Source organism: Lynx rufus, unplaced genomic scaffold, assembly GCF_022079265.1.
Source record: "Lynx rufus isolate CCGP_SWC_20201006 ecotype Redwood Valley unplaced genomic scaffold, mLynRuf1.p SCAF_6, whole genome shotgun sequence".
Taxonomy (NCBI): Eukaryota; Metazoa; Chordata; class Mammalia; order Carnivora; family Felidae; genus Lynx; species Lynx rufus.
Window position 1 is genome coordinate 50,276,616 of NW_025814878.1, and position 16,540 is coordinate 50,293,155.

Sequence of the window (16,540 nt, forward strand, 5' to 3'; positions counted from 1 at the left end):
TACTTGGATATGCCACTTACTCTCCATGCAACCCGGGAAATTAGAATTCTTTATCCACACTATGACAGGAGGAAATTGAGACTCGGAAGATGAAGTGAATTCCCTAATAATTTAAAACTAGCGAATTATGCTAATTTGAACTCTGAAAGAAATATTTTGCTGTTTAAGCATAGACAACTCATACTAAAACTGGAAGATATGTTAGGGATCCTCTGTTCTAGAACGTGGTTTACAGACTGACCCATGGAGTCCTATCAGGAATTCCCATGGGTCGTAAGTCAGCAAAGCAGCAGGACTTGGGAGAGGCTCAGTCCCAAATCAACCAGAGCTGCCCCTCCTTCACCTGTATAATTCTATACCCTTATTGTCGTAAGATTTATTCAAGGGAACATTGAAAAACAGACTTTATCCCAGAGATTGATTTAGAAGGTCTGGAGAAGAGGCCAGTTTATACATATTTTTAAATCTCCCAAATGATTCTAATCACCAGCCAGATTTGCAAACCATGGATCTACACAGACACCTTCATTTTATTTATAAGGAGACACCCTGAAAGAGATCTGAGGCCTGCTGAGTCCTTCATTACCAGAATTAGAATTCAACTTGCCTGCCTCCCAATTCATCTTTCAGTAGCACCTTGTTAACCAACGATTAACCATACTTGTTCCTTCATGTCTTGTTTATATTATTATGTCTATCATTATATTCATGGTGTATATTTTATATATACACACATATATAATACATATATTATTACTACATACATAATTTATATATATATACACACCGTTATATAGGCATCACTTTTATATATACACAAGAAGTTAATATTGAAAATTTATAGTTTTCATTAATGACTTGTGTGGCTAATGCAAATTTTTTTTGCTTCCATATCTAATTCTTACCATTCTAATCATACAACCAACATCTGTCTGAATGTATTTTTCTTTTCTTTTTAATTTTTTTTAATGTTTATTTATTTTTGAGAGAGACAGAGATAGAATGTGAGTGGGTGGGGCAGAGAGAGAGGGAGGCACAGAATCCAAAGCAGGCCCCAGACTCTGAGCTGTCAGCACAGAGCCTGATGTGGGGCTCGAACTCACGAGCTGTGAGATCATGACCTGAGCCGAAGTCGGATGCACAACTGACTGAGCCACCCAGGCACCCCTGTATTTTTCTTAAAATGTCACACAGCTCTAAAAATGCTCACTTTAAAGTAGATACTAGTTAAGAATTGAGTTTATTTTTATTAGCCTATTGGTGACAATACAAAATTATATGATACATTTACATTTTTATCTTTTATAGTATTTATAAGTAAGATAAATATAAGAAATGAAATTTTATTGTGATATTCTTTGTGTTGATATAAGATCTCTTCGGATTTACTATCTAACTCTTAAAGTGAATTGAATTCTACCTTTATCTAATGAGTATACATATCTATGACATAACTTTCTGTCTTTTTTCTTAATTTACAAACCCAAAGTATTTATGAATGACTGTCCTTATATTTACAAGATGGATTAAAATAATTAGGTTTAAAATTGCTATGCAGACATTTTACAAAATAATGATGCACACTGTTCAAAATTGTCAAGGTTAAGAAATTGAAAGAAAGGCAAAAACTAAACAAATTAAAGAAGAGTATAGAACAGGAAAATTCAATACAATGTGTGATTCCTGGACTAGATTCTAGACAGGGGAAAGCAGTAATTGGGATAGTTGATAAAGTTTGAAATGATTACAGAATAGCATTATATCAGTGTTAATTTTTCAATTTTGATAGCTGTATTATGGTTATGTAAAAGAATATCTTTATTAGCGAGTATACACTAACATTTGGGGGAAAGGGCATAGTATTTCTAATTTACTATCTAATTATTCAGAAAATAATTGTATACACACAGAATGATAAAGCAAATGGGGCAAGATGTAAGCAGTTGATGAATCTCGGTGAAGGGGAATCCTTGTACTACTCTAGAAACTTTTCCAGAAGTTTGAAATTCCATCAAAATCAAGGGGCACCTGGGTGGCTCTGTCATTTAAGCTTTCGACTCTTGATTTTGGCTCGGGTCGTGATCCCAAGGTTTGTGAGATTGAGCCCTGCATCAGACTCCTCACAGATAGCATGGAGCCTGCTTGGGATTCTCTCTCTCCCTCTTTCTCTGCCCCTCCCACACTTGCACTTTCTTTGTTTCTTTCTCTCTCAAAATAAATAAACATTTAAAAATATCAAAGTTGCCCCCCCCCACAAGAGCCCTTTTCATAGAGAACTAGTCCACTTGATTACTGTCTCAAATGTTTGCCTACTTTAAAGCATCGAACCACCTTAAAAAACATCTGAGTGGGTGAAGTATGGTATAACATTTTTCTCCTGAGTCATTTGCTTTGTAGTGATATATTTCTTATTTCCAAGTATTAAATTCTAGATTCCCATTTTGAAACACAAAGACATATTTACCAAAAACATTTACTTTAACAATATTATCAAGTGTTTCCTTTCTACTGTTAGGAAAACAAGAAAATCTGCTAAGTTTTCCCTGCTCCATTTTGTTCTGATATTACCAAAATGTCCAATCATGCTCTGTAGTTATTTGTGGTGGGTGGCATGAGTTCAGGTGATAGCATATGTGCTGCTTGGCTTATCTGGAAACATTTAGACTTTCTAGTGTTTTAATAACCAAAACAGTTTTTATAGGTAGAGCTCTTCTCTCTTCTGCATAGTAGTGCCAGCCATCAGAAATTATTCTCTCAACTTTAATTTTGGAGGTGTCTTCTGGTGGTGTTTTCTACCAGCAACAAAATTATCCAAGTTCTGAAAACATTTATTGACCAATTACTAAGTGTCAGGCACCAAACTGGCACTGGGGATACAGTGATGAATAAGAGAAACTTTAATAATTCCGAGGGAACTGCTATTCCATTCTAAGAATTCCTCTGGTGGCAGTTGTGTCATTGGGGTAAGTCAGAAAACAAGAAAAATAAAAAATGTAGGTAGGGACAAAATATATATTTAAAAGCTTAAACTGTTGTGTTGGGGAATATGACAGTTCCAGATGCATTTTTACAGTTGTCTTTTATGTATCATAAAAGTGACACTTTTATGATACATATTAAAAGTGGCCCCAATTTAGGGCTCGGTGGCTCAGTTGGTTAAGTGTCTGACTTCCGCTCAGGTCGTGATCTTGTGGTTCACAAGTTTGAGCCCTGCATCAGGCTCTGTGCTGACAGCTCAGAGCCTGGCACCTGCTTCAGATTCTGTGTCTCCCTCTCTTTCTGCCGTCCCCCACTCACACTCGGTCTCTCTCTCGCTCTCTCAAAAATAAATACACATTAAAAAAAATTTTTTTAATAAATAAAAGTGGCCCCAATTTAAACCAGAGAACCAGTCCTGCCTGTTCAGATCTCTCATAATGTGATTTATTAGGTTTGTTATACAAAGTATTTGAATAGTGCTTATGTTCTCCACCTTATATTGTACAACTCAGACTCCCTCCATCCTTTTTGTGTAACAGGGTTGGTCTTTAGCCTTTCAGACACACTTATGCATATAAGTGTGCCATATTGTATTCTCACATTTAAATACCACTTTAGGTACAATGTTTTGGATTATTGAGTTGAGACTTGTTTCTTATATTCTGTTTCAGTGTATCCAAAGGTAGCTCTGGCTTAAGGAAAAACTTTACAGATAAGGAACTCTTACACCACTGTTCTTTCATTTTTTGACTCAGTGCTAAGTAGGAGGAAGATTCTGAGAATATTAAAGTATTTCAAAGAAATATACATAAGAATATGAAAAGAATGATACCGGAAATGTTTTCAAATATTCTAAGAAAGATTTAATGCAGTAAAAATTTGGCAATCTAGAACTTACAAAGAATGAATCATTCCAGATACCTGAGGGTTTGTCCATTTGAATACCAAGAGTTTAAAATCTTAGTACTAATACGATACTTTCTATAGTATTCTGTACATTGTTTAATCCTTTATTTATAGATGATTCCCATCATTATGAAAATTAGTCATTGTAGGGGCGCCTGGGTGGCGCAGTCGGTTAAGCGTCCGACTTCAGCCAGGTCACGATCTCGCGGTCCGTGAGTTCGAGCCCCGCGTCAGGCTCTGGGCTGATGGCTCGGAGCCTGGAGCCTGTTTCCGATTCTGTGTCTCCCTCTCTCTCTGCCCCTCCCCCGTTCATGCTCTGTCTCTCTCTGTCCCAAAAATAAAATAAAAACGTTGGAAAAAAAAAAAAAAGAAAGAAAATTAGTCATTGTATTAACACTAGAGATCACAGCTGTGTAAAAACACAATGCAACAAAGATTGTCAGAAAAATCAAAACAAAGCATTTTTTTAGGTGAGAAGTATTATGAGGGGATACTTTTTTCCAAAATTATTTTAAAGTATGGCAGTGATTCAAGGGTGTGTTTTGGAACTTCTACATGGTTATATTTGGGATTGATAGTGCATTTGTTAGTTTTTTCTCTTTGGCATCATTGTATCAATTCTGTGTAGTGTGTTTGTGTCTGCTCCTATTGTCAGTCTGTTGGCTGTCACCTCCCAGGACTCGTGCTGCCTCTAACAGGAAGTTTAAATACTACTTTAAAAGGGTCTCTTGTTTGAGGTGCCAGCCAAGCCATTATCACCATACATCATCAGCCCGTTTTGCCTGGACATTAGAGAACTAGGGATGAACAGAGCACAGAAGGAAAAGGAGGGAGGTTATTTCCCTCTCATATAGTTCCCTGAGTTCCCTGTTTTCCTTGTTGTCTTCTGTGTCCAGGAAGCTGAGAGCTTTAGACATTGTATTTTGGAGAGATTAAAAGAGACAAACCAAGAATTGTGCTGAAGGAGTGACACAAAGTTTCTTGAAGGTGGTTTTGTTTTGCTCTCAAAAAAGGAATCTCAAAAAAATCTCAAAAAAGGGTTTTGCTTTCTTTGTCTTCCTATTACTACCAAGGAAATGGTTCTGAGGGAATCATAAACTAACTAACAGTTTCAAGGAACCCGCTGTTTTCTTTACAGGTTGTCAATACAGCATATCAGAAGCATAAAAGATATAAAATTAACCCTAAATTTGTAATACAATTTGAATTTGAAAGAAAAGTGTGAATTGCAGCTCTCTTTCAATTAGCCAATGGGTGTTAACAGAAATCAATCAGTTTTCATGACTCTAAAACAGGACTCCTGAGTCAGACTCTTCGTTCCTTGTCTTGAAAACTGTAACTCCATGTCTCTAAAACTTTCTGATACATATTTGAAAAACTTGATTGAAAATGAACCTACAGCTCCCATCTGTTTCATTAAACATCTTCCCAAACACCAATCTTATTCTTGATGATTTCTAGTCATATTTCTGTCTTACATATTTCAGATATATATATTGACCTATTTCATATATCTGTCATATTTAATAACCATTTAGTACAGTTTTTAATGTGTAACTAAAATAAATTTTGGTCAGTGGGTACATTGGGCTGTTTTCTCCACTATGGTTTCATTAACGTCAATCTTAGGTAAGCACAGTAATTAAGAAAGAATGAATACTTTCACATATAGCAACAGAATTTTTATCAGAATTCATTGCAACCCTCAGGTTTCTGTTTTGGGTGATACATATTGCAACATTTCAACTTTCTCCATGTCCACATTTCCTGCTCAGGAGACAGACCAGGTTTAACTGTTCAAGCTGTAAAATCCATTTAACTCACCCCGGACTTTCAAAAGGCAGCAGAATATTTTTTTTCTTCTGTTTTGGCCCTTCCTGATTACTGTTGGATTTCTTTCTTGGAATAGATGGGGAAAAAAAGAATCAAGTGATGATTCATGGAATTGAGCCAATGTTGGAAACACCTCTGCAGTGGCTGAGTGAACACCTGAGCTACCCAGATAATTTTCTTCATATTAGTATCATCCCGCAACCAACTGATTGAAGGATCAAGTCTATGCCTGAATGGAATTGCCCTTAAACAGGATTTACCAGAGCATGCCACCCTTCTGCTTCAGTCAGGTTTAGTGGAGGCAACCTGACCAGAAACACTGCTGCAAGCCAAACAGGAAGATGATTCCATGTCAGATAAGGGCACTCGGGCTGGTCTTACTTTGCATCACCACCACTGCTTTCCTCCACTGCCGTCATTAAACCTCAGCTGCGGCATGAAAGACTTCACAGGACCACTGCGAGTCTTCTGTTTTCTTGTAAAATATAATGAAGCCGAAACCTTTGGCCTAAGAAGAAAATGGAAATATGTGCCACTCGATTTGTATTTCTGATTAACAAATAAACAGGGGTATTTCCTAAGGTGACCATGATTGAACTTTAGCTCGAGGGAGTGGAAACATTGGTTTAATTTTCTAGAGAATTCGACTTAAGAAAGTAAAAGAGAAATTCTGTTATCAATAACTTGCAGTAATTTTTTGTAAAAGATCCAATTACAGTAAACCCATCTTTCCTTAATGAAAATTTCCTATGTTTACAGTGTCTATTGGTATGCAAACAATCTTGTAACTTTGATAATGAACAGTGAGAGATTTTTAAATAAAGCCTCTAAATATGTTTTGTCATTTAATAACATACGATTTTGTCACTTTTCCAGTACTTTCTGACTCACACACAGCAGATCACTGTTTTTACTCTGTGTTACCATTCAGGCGGGTCGTCATTGACAAGGAGTGGATGGAGGGCATAGGATAGATAACTTGTCTCAGGAGCTGTTATAGAATTTCTTGCTGCCGATTTTTAAATCTATGTGCTTTACATGCTAAAGGTGTAAATGTTACCAGTTATCTTTGCTGTTTTATCACTGTAAACACTGTCAAATCATAGTATGCTAAGTATCTGTATAAGATAATTTTTCATTATTTGGAAAAAACCCAGTCCTTTCCAAGCAAGTGTTTTTCATTGGCTTCAAGTCTGATATTTCACTGTGGCCCCTGGCAGCCAGTCTTTGAAGTCTAAAGATTACCAATCTCTTGACTTAACTTTACCAAAAATATTCAGAGGTTCCTGGAGTTCTTTTTCAGCATAAGGAAGGTTTTGCTGCACTTTATTACCATGCTGCTGGGATTCTACCAGCTGAACGTACTTGTGCATTACAGTGTTTCTTGTGAGCTAGCTTGCTATCCATATTGAATGTCGACCCATTTGAATATGCTAAAAGACATAGTATCATACAATAATGATTTTAGATTCCATAATAAAAATGAATGTTCTTCTTATAAAAAATTGTGCGAATGTCAAAGTGAGATCCTGCTAGTGCTCACTGCTTCCTTTTTCCTTTTGCGATTTTCACTGATTAATAATAGCATATTTATTCACAGAAAGAGATGAAGTTAGTCAAAGAGCAGATATTCTGGAATGAAATATATAAGGCTCAATCAAAAAGAAAAACATAGGGTACCAACGTGAGAAAATTTGACATAATTATCAATAAAATGAAAAGTGCCATTTTAGTAAAGGCAGAAAAAATAATATTTGAGTTACTTAAGGACAAAAAACCCACTGACTTGTATTTTTTCAAAAGAGGTTGATCTGAATATGATTGTTCACATTAAAAGTGTTTATTCGTCTATTCAGTTTGGGGGTTTTCCCCCTTGATGTTTTGACAGACTGAAGTGAGCTTCAGTGAACAAAAGGATCAAAATGCCAGGGAGTGCTAAGCTATGAAGAAGAAAGTGTGGTAAGAACGGTAAGCTGTAGTAGTTTTCCACAGACAAGACCAGTTTGAGGTTTCTGCAGTGGGCTCAAGTGAGCTACTGATCTTGACTTCCAGATTTGAAAGTAAATGTTATCAAGCCATTGCCCGTTGTTACTTGTTCATTAGTACACCAGCATCATAACATATTACTCTACTCTAGTCCCAGGTAAGTCAAGCCCCGGTCCCCAGAGCAAGAATACAAACAGAAATTAGTGCTGGCTTAAATATCTATTTTTGTTTCTTTTTATTTGAATATTTAAATTTTATGGTTTATTAAAAAATTAAATACAATTTTGTGTCTGTCATTATTTCCAGAAGTTGGAAATGAAATTTCTATAAAGCAAGTTACCTATTGGGGAAATTATTAAAATTTCCTTAGTCTTATGCTTGCCTGAAAGTCTCTCAAAGCAGTAAAAAATATGAGGAATAAAGGAGAACGTACGAAAGGGCCATAGATCTCTACGTGCTTGTTTCACTCACTCTTGGTAGTGACCCACCACCAAGAAAATGACAACATGTTTTTAAATTATTGGCATTGTTAACTAGGAAGGTATAAATTCAGCCTAAATAAAGTAAATCACTGCTTGTCCGTCATAATGTTGTTTTTCATTTGGATGACCTAAGTTCTGACCATGGATAGAGTTGAATTGACAAGCACCTTCTATATCTAGAAACCCAAAGTAGCCTGCTCATAATTAAACAGAGTTGACCTCCCAGTCTAGAGTGTGGTGATGTATAGACCATACTCCAGTCAGTTGAAGGTGAACCCATAAACGCATTAAGTCCTGTTATATTGACCCCCCCCCCATTCAACTGGAAACCAGGTAGGAATTGATCATTTTGCTAAGAAAACAATATACAAGATTTGATATTGAGTGATACTAACTTTAAAAAAAATTTTTTTTAATGTTTATTTTATTAGGGAGAGAGAGACAGAGCATGAGCAGGGGTGGGGCAGAGAGAGAGGGAGACACAGAATCTGAAGCAGGCTCCAGGCTCTGAGCTGTCAGCACAAAGCTGACGCGGGGCTCAAACCCATGAACCATGAGATCATGACCTGAGCCGAAGTTGGACGCTTAACCAACTGAGCCACCCAGGTGCCCCATTGAGTGATAGTAACTTTTAACTTTTAATGGTTATCTTCCTAGAGTGTGTTTATTTTTGATAGGCTATATGAGATAACTTTTTCTTTCAATTTTCAAAAACTTGGTTTATGTGGGTCATGCCAAAGAATGACAGTCTCACTTTTTATTTATCATACTATTGATATTTAGGTCTGAGGTGAGTCGGGTTTCCTGTTAGATTATTGAAATAGAAGTGTAGAACCTTGAGGTATGATAGGAAAAAATCAAGTGTGATGATATTTGTAGTCAATCCCATTCATAGTCATTGAGATGGAATCAGTCAAAATACTTCTCTGTCTCCTTTGAGTTATATCCTCCCAAGTGTTTTCTAAATATATCCCTTTCCTGGTCTGAAAGTATTAAAAATTACCCATGGGGGTCTTGGAGAGGAGAGAAGCATGGCTCTTTTTTCAGATCATTGAGGTGAAATGATAGTTTGTAATGATAAAAGTTCATTTACCATATAGCTTTATTTGATACAAGAAGCCTTTAAAGTCTCTCTTGTGAATTACAAGTTTGATTCTTTATTAGCAAAAGTAATACTACTATGGAATCTAGGAAGCACAATATAGTATAACCATGGAGTGAAAAGGGGCTCAATTTTAGATCCTTTAAGTGTGTTCATTAAGTGTTTAGGTTTTTTTGTACGTGACTGTTTTTGTTAACTGAGAGTATGTTAGAATGATCCACAGTGAGATACAGACAAATCTGAAGATACAGGAATATCAGTGTGCTTTGACATACCAGTTGATTGTTTTGAAAATGTTAAGTTTGGCTTTCCCTCTGTAGCATCCTCCCCCCCCACCCCCTCCCCACCCCCTCACTTCACAGAGATAAATAAAACACAACCAGGCTATTTCCTCTTTGTTTTCCTTGGTTCTTAGCAGTGTCTAGCACATAGCTGGTGTTTTGCAGATGTGTATGAAAAGAAGAACAAAATGAACTCAGGATTATTTAATGACACTTTAAAATCAGTGTTGTATTTTTCTGTTAAAAATACCCACTATAAAAATAGGAAGAACCGAGTCGTTTAGAAATCAACAAAGTACAGTTAGTTCGGGTTTGCATTACTGTGAAGACTTGCTTACTCAAATCAGCTACTTTCAGTAGGAACCACTGTGGATCAGATCCTTGCGTCAGTCCACATTCATTTTAGCTGCAGAGTAGACCGCAGTACATAGCTTCTGTTTCAACATCACTGTAATGGAAGCAGCCCCTAAAGCTGGAGCTATTCTCATCAAGCATCTGGGGGTATTTATTAATTTTGACCTTTTCATAAATGAGTGGTTTGCGTCTTGCTTTTGCCTCCAGTCTTTACTTCTGAAAATGTAATACATTTTTAGCAAGGAGAATGTGTTAGACCTGTGAGCAAGGTAAACAGAACACTGTTCATGAAAAGCTTTAAGAGAAATATATGAGTTTCAATCTTTTATACTGAGTGAAAGATGTCTACCTACTTTATAGAGTGTTACTTAGAAAATGGTGATGTCTTTATATATATATATATATATATATATATATATATATATATATAATATTTGCTGTGGTTTTTGATAAATACTTGTGTGGAATCTGTTTCTCACACTAAGCATATAAACTCCACAAGAGCAGAGATCCAGTCTGTTTGGTTCAGTATTGTATTCCCAAGACCCAGCACCATACCTGAAACAATGGACTGCACTAAATACTTGTTGAATAAAAGGAAAAAGCTGTATGACATATCTCCCTTTTAGAGTCCAAAGCACATTGACATATTAAAGGCACTGAAAAGTTGTAAGGTCATGAGAGCTATTTGATCCCAGCATCTCCCAAACTATTTTCAGTATAGGATTTTTTTCCCCAGTACCACATCATATTGAAAAGTAGCTTGAAAATGCTACGTTGAATCATTAGGTCATAATGACCCAGAGTTTATAGCAGAACCCTTATTCCTGCTCTTCTGACAACTCTATTTGAAAGAAGTTCTCAAGCTTCTGACTCCAAACAAAATATCGCCATCCTGTTCATTCCTTGCTCCAGATATGCCCCACTTTGTCAGTATTGCTCTTAAGAACTCAGCACGTGTATAGTGAGCATCTAAAACATGCTAAGGGATGTGCAGAGGATGCAGTAGTTTAGAATTCATAATGCCAGTCTCGAGTGGGTAGTGCACATGCCCATCAGTGCTGTAGTTTAACAGGGCACACAAAGCTAGATTTAGTAAAAGGGCTGGGAACCACAAGTCCTTTATACAAAAGGTTTAAATATTGAAACAGAGGCAAATGATTAATGGAGTGGAGGAGACTCACTTCTCAGTTCTTAGGTATGAGATCAAGAGGAATCAGATGTGAATAATTGCTCTCAGGGCACCACAATAAAGCTAGCCAAAAGAGCCATGGAGCTGAAATGTGGCATTCTAGGAAAATAATCACCAACGGCCCCAGTGGGAGTGCCGAAGGCCACGCAGAGAAGGCCCGCTTCACGGGTAGGTGATACTGGTGAGTGTGTGTGGCAGGCACTTCTGATTTCTGTGGGGGTACTGTGCTTGTTTGGGATGGGTAGCCATCTTTTTGGGCTGTCTAGTGGACATTTCCCAGATAAACATGTTGCTGAAAGTTTACATCCATTAACTTAGACGTTGATATTTTTGTTACTCAGAACTGTTGGTTTTTAGCTTTCTTTTCCAGAGAAAGCAACTCAGTGACCTATTAACTCTATCTGATCCACTTTGTGCTGGCCTAGGGAAAAATTTCATCCCCTGACTGCTGGCCTTTTTCTGGGTATGCCACCTCAACCACACCTCCCTTAAGAATTTGGTCATTTCTAGTGCCTATATTTCTGTAGCTCCTTTTGTCATGGTTTTGAAATGAATTGCCATGTAATATAAAATACCAATTTATCCTGATACCTGATCACCTGTGATGATGCTAGTATTCACATGTGACAGGGAAAGTTAATGGTGACTTCTGAGGGTATCAACTGGAGCCAACTTTAGATGAGGGATAACCATGTTGGGTGTGTGTGTGTGTGTGTGTGCATGCGCACATGCACACGCATGTGCCGTGCACATGAATGTACATGTACATGCATAAAGATCATGGGCGAGCAAATCAGATAAAGGCTAAGTTACTTTTGAACTGCACCATGCTTGAAACAATAGAGTAAAACAATGGAAACGCCGGATAAATTGTGATTAGCAGTAGTCCAACTCAGATGTATGGTAGTCCTATTTCTTTCTAGGGAGAACAGAGCCCATACATTAAGTCTTTAAGAAGAACTTTTAGGACATCTCGGTACAACCAGCTCTTAATTGCTAATTCTGTATTAAGTGTTTTAGTCTCCCAGATTTTATAGAACTCCACATGATTCATTCATCTATTCAAACATTTTTCGAGCAGTTAGAGCTGTGGATATTCTGGGAGGAACAAGACACGGTCTCTGACCCTAAGGAAGCTCTGAGACGAGAGAAGAGAAAGATCATTACAGAGCATAATAGTTGGAAATTGCAGGGAGAAAAAGTACAAGCACTGAGAAAATAGAGCTGAGAAAACGATTTACTTTGAGCTAACTAGATGGTATCTCACATGACCTCTCAGAAACATTTGGCAGTTGTTGATCACACCTTCATTCCTGAAACACTTTCTTCATTGGACACCACACCCTCCTGGTTTTCCTCCTTCCTCAGTCCCTTTCTCGGTTTTCTTTGATGATTCTTCTTGACCCCTAAATATTGAAATATCTTGGGCTTTGGTCCTCTTCTGTAGCCACATTCAATGCATGAGCTCATCCCATGGCTTTTGACACCATCCAGATGTTATCTGCAATATTAACTTCTCCCATGAGCTCCATACCCATAACACCAAACCACCTGCTTGACACCCATCTTGGATGTCTAATATACAATTCAAATCTTATTTGGTCAAAGCAGAACTTCTGACTTTCCCCTCAAACCTGCACGTCTCCCACTCTTTCCCATCTCAATAAACACAACCCAAAAGCCTATATTTTTACTTCCTCCCTGCTCCTCACACACAGCTAGCTATCAGCAAGTCCTGACGCGTCTACCTTAAAATATATACTGAATGTTACTTCTTATCGCTTCCATCATTACCAGCTAAGTCTAAGTAAGCATTTTTTTCACTTGGACTACTGCAGTAGCCTTCCGTGTGGTCTCTCTGCTTCCGTTCTTGCTCTCTTCAAAATACGGTGACCTTCCGAAAACATGAGTGACATCATGGCTATTCCTTGATCAGAATGTTTCAGTGTCTTTCTGTGCCGCACAAAATAGATGTAAAATCCTTACCAAATTCTGCTTGACCTGGTCCCTGCTTCTGACCTCATCATTCTGTCTTTGCTACTTTATTATGTCCACACCAGCCTCCGTGCCCATCTTGTCCTTTGAATATGCCAAGATCATTCCTCTAGGCAGTCCACACTATACATGGCTATGTAGTTAACAGTTTTTGAATGTTTACAATGTCCCAGAGACTGTTTTTCAAGCATTAGCTCATTTAATTTCAAAGCTATATGAGATACTTACTGATAGTATCCCCATGGGGAAACTGAGGCATGGGACAGTTAAGTAACTTCACTAACATTATGAGGTGAGTGACAGAGCCAGGATTTAAACCCAGCAGAATGGGCTCAGGGTCCACTTCCCGCAGAAGCTTTGGCTTACTTTTGGTCTCACAACAGAATGATCTTCGTAACTCTTAACAGTGCCTGACATCACAGGACCTTATTAAATATGAGTTGAATGCATAAGTTTCTATAGTAACCATCTGAGTGGTTTATGAAAAGCTTCACTGAAGAAGACTTTTTAGCTGGAGCTTGAATAAATTAAGGGGCACCTGGGTGGCTTGGTTAAGTGTCCAACTCGATTTTGGCTCAGGTCATGAATCTCCCGGATGGTGTTTGAGCCCCAAGCCAGGCTCCATGCTGACAGGATGGAGCCTGCTTGGGAGTCTCTCTCTCCCCCATTCTCTCTGCCCCTCCCCCACTTGTGCTGTCTCTCTCTCTCTCTCTCTCTCTCTCTTTCTCTCTCTCTCTCTCTCTCACACACACACACACACACACACACACACACACACACACACAAGAAATATATACAAATTGGGAAGAGAGGGAAGGAAAATGAGTGACAGTGAACTAGGTGGAATAAAAGCTCAGAGAAAATGGCCAATTGGGCAGGAACCTGTCACTTGCAGGAAAAAGGGAAAGATAAAACAGGAAAGATATGTTCTGCTCTGACAAAATTAATTTCTTTAACGTTTACTTATTTTTGAGACAGAGCATGAACAGGGGAGGGTCAGAGAGAGAGACACAGAATCTGAAACAGGCTCCAAGCTGTCAGCATAGAGCCCAACGCAGGGCTCAAACTCACAGACCGCAAGATCATGACCTAAGCCAAAGTCAGGTGCTTAACCGACTGAGCCACCCAGGCGCCCCCCTGCTCTGACAAAATTAAAGAAAGCCTTGCATACCATGCAAAGGAGATGAGGCGGGGTCTTTTTGTTGCATTTGTTTGTTTGTTTTATTTTGTTTTGGCGTGCAATAAGAGCCACTAAATATTTTTAGGAGTTAGATCATACATTCAGAGCAACATTTTGAAGTTTTGGTGCTGGTGGAAGTGTGTAGGGAGGTTTAGAACAGGCTGGGTCTGGGGACCAGTGAGAGAAAGCTGCTATGATCAAGTCACTAACATGTCTTGACTATCACAGTAGCCTCAGAAATGGAGTTCCTACATCTACTCTTGCCCCTTCAATTCCTTTCTTCATCTAGCAGCCAGAAAGATCATTCAAAACATTAGCTCTGGCCCTGTGATATTGTGATTTATAATAAGAAATATGTTTGGCCTTCCTCCTCATTCCTGGCACAGAGCTCCTAAAACCCTTGGGATTTCTTAAGTGATGAGAGCCATAAAGGTGTCTTTTGTTATGTGAGGTGACCACACCTAAGGATGGGGGCTGGTTGCCAAGAGAACCAACCATGTGATTAGAGGATTGGAACTTTCAGCCCCACCTCCCTTAACTTCCAGGGTGGGAAGAGGGGCTGGAGATTGAATCAATTGCCAGTGGCTTAGTCAGTCATGGCTATGTAGTAAAGCCTCCATAAAAACCCAAAATGATGAGGTTCGGAGAGCTTCCTCATTGATAAACTAATGGAGATTGGGGGAGAGAGGCGCCCCTTCCCACACACCTTGTCCCATGCATCTCTCATATTTGCCTATTCCTGAGTTATATTATTTCATAGTAACTGGTAATGTAGTTAGTAAAATGTTTCCCTGAGTTCTGTGAGCTGCTTTAGCAAATTTATTGAACGCAATGAGGAGGGCGTCATGGGAACTTCCCATCTATAGCTGGTTGGTCAGAAAAACAGGTGACAACCTGGCTTTATGATCTGAAGTCAGGGTATGGGGGCAGTCTTGTGGGAGTAAACCCTTAACCTGTGGAATATGATGCTATCTGACACAGTGCGGATAGTCTCAGAATTAAGTTGACTTACAGGACATCCTGTTGGTGTCCAGAGAGTTGCTTCTTGGTGATGTGGGTAAAAAACCCTCACCCAACACCACCACATTGGAATTGGTACTAGAACCATTTCAGATTCATTTTCTCCTCTGTTTGAAATTCTTAAATGGTTTCCTATTGTCTTTAGGGTACTCCAAAAGCCTTACCATGAGGCAGGCTTTGCAAGATCTGACTTCTCCCCACTAGATTAATTCCCAATAATCTTCTTCTTCATGATCCAACCATACTATACCTCTTTCAGATCCTGAAAAGCATGAAACTCTTATTACACACTCTTGCCTCAACTATTTCCCCTTCCTCGAATGTCTCCCCTGTCCTATCACCATTTGCTTGCTAATTCCTACTCAACTTCTAAGGACTTTTCTTTCCAACTGACCAGAATTTTCCTAGTAGGGTTGCCAGACGTAGCAGATAAAAATACAAGATGCCTAGTTAAAATTGAATTTCAGATAAACAAATTATTTTTAGCATAAGTATATACCATGCAATATTTGGGGCATAGTTATAATAAAAAAAGAATTTGTTGTTTATCTGAAATTCAACTTTAACTCAATGTCCTGTATTTTATGTGGTAACCCTATTCTCTAAACTAGATATGGTTAGGGGCGCCTGGGTGGCTCAGTTGGTTTTGGGCATCCGACTCATGATCTCATGGTTCGTGAGTTCAAGCCCTGCATCAGGCTCTGTGCTGACAGCTCAGAGCCTGAAGCCTGCTTCGGATTCTATGTCTCCCTCTGCCCCTCCCCCACTAACCCTCTGTCTCTGTCTCTCAAAAACAAATAAATGTTTAAAAAATAAATAAACTAGATTTGATTATGTAGTATTCCCCCCTTATCCATGGGGTATACATTCCAAGAGCCCCAGTGGATGCCTGAAACTGTAGATAGTACCAAACCCTATATATACTGTTTTTCCTATACATACATACCTATGATAAAGCTTAATTTATAAAGTAGGCACAATAAGAGATTAGCAATAATTATAATCAAATAGAACAATTTTAACAATATTCTGTAATAAAAAGTTATGTGAATATGGTCTTTCTCCATCTCTCAAAATATCTTAATATACTGTACCTACCCTTCTTGTGATGACAGGAAGATGATAAAATGTCTACATGGTGAGATGAAGTGAGGACAATGATACAGGCATTGTGATGTAGTGTTAGGCTACTATTGTCCTTCTGAAGATAGATCAAAAGGAGGATTGGGT

The 16,540-nt window shown here is 38.3% G+C and overlaps 1 protein-coding gene across 2 annotated transcripts in view; it reads left to right on the plus strand.

The window, feature by feature from the left end:
- The window catches only part of ATG5 (autophagy related 5), a 129,084-nt gene extending 122,510 nt beyond the window's left edge, over window positions 1-6,574 (plus strand). For both annotated transcript variants that reach the window (XM_047102242.1, XM_047102243.1), the window contains one exon: window positions 5,795-6,574. In XM_047102242.1, coding sequence (XP_046958198.1) covers window positions 5,795-5,931 — 137 coding nt within the window. In that variant the 3' untranslated portion in view covers window positions 5,932-6,574. The remainder of the gene's footprint in view (window positions 1-5,794) is intronic.
- The last annotated feature ends 9,966 nt before the right edge of the window (window positions 6,575-16,540 follow it).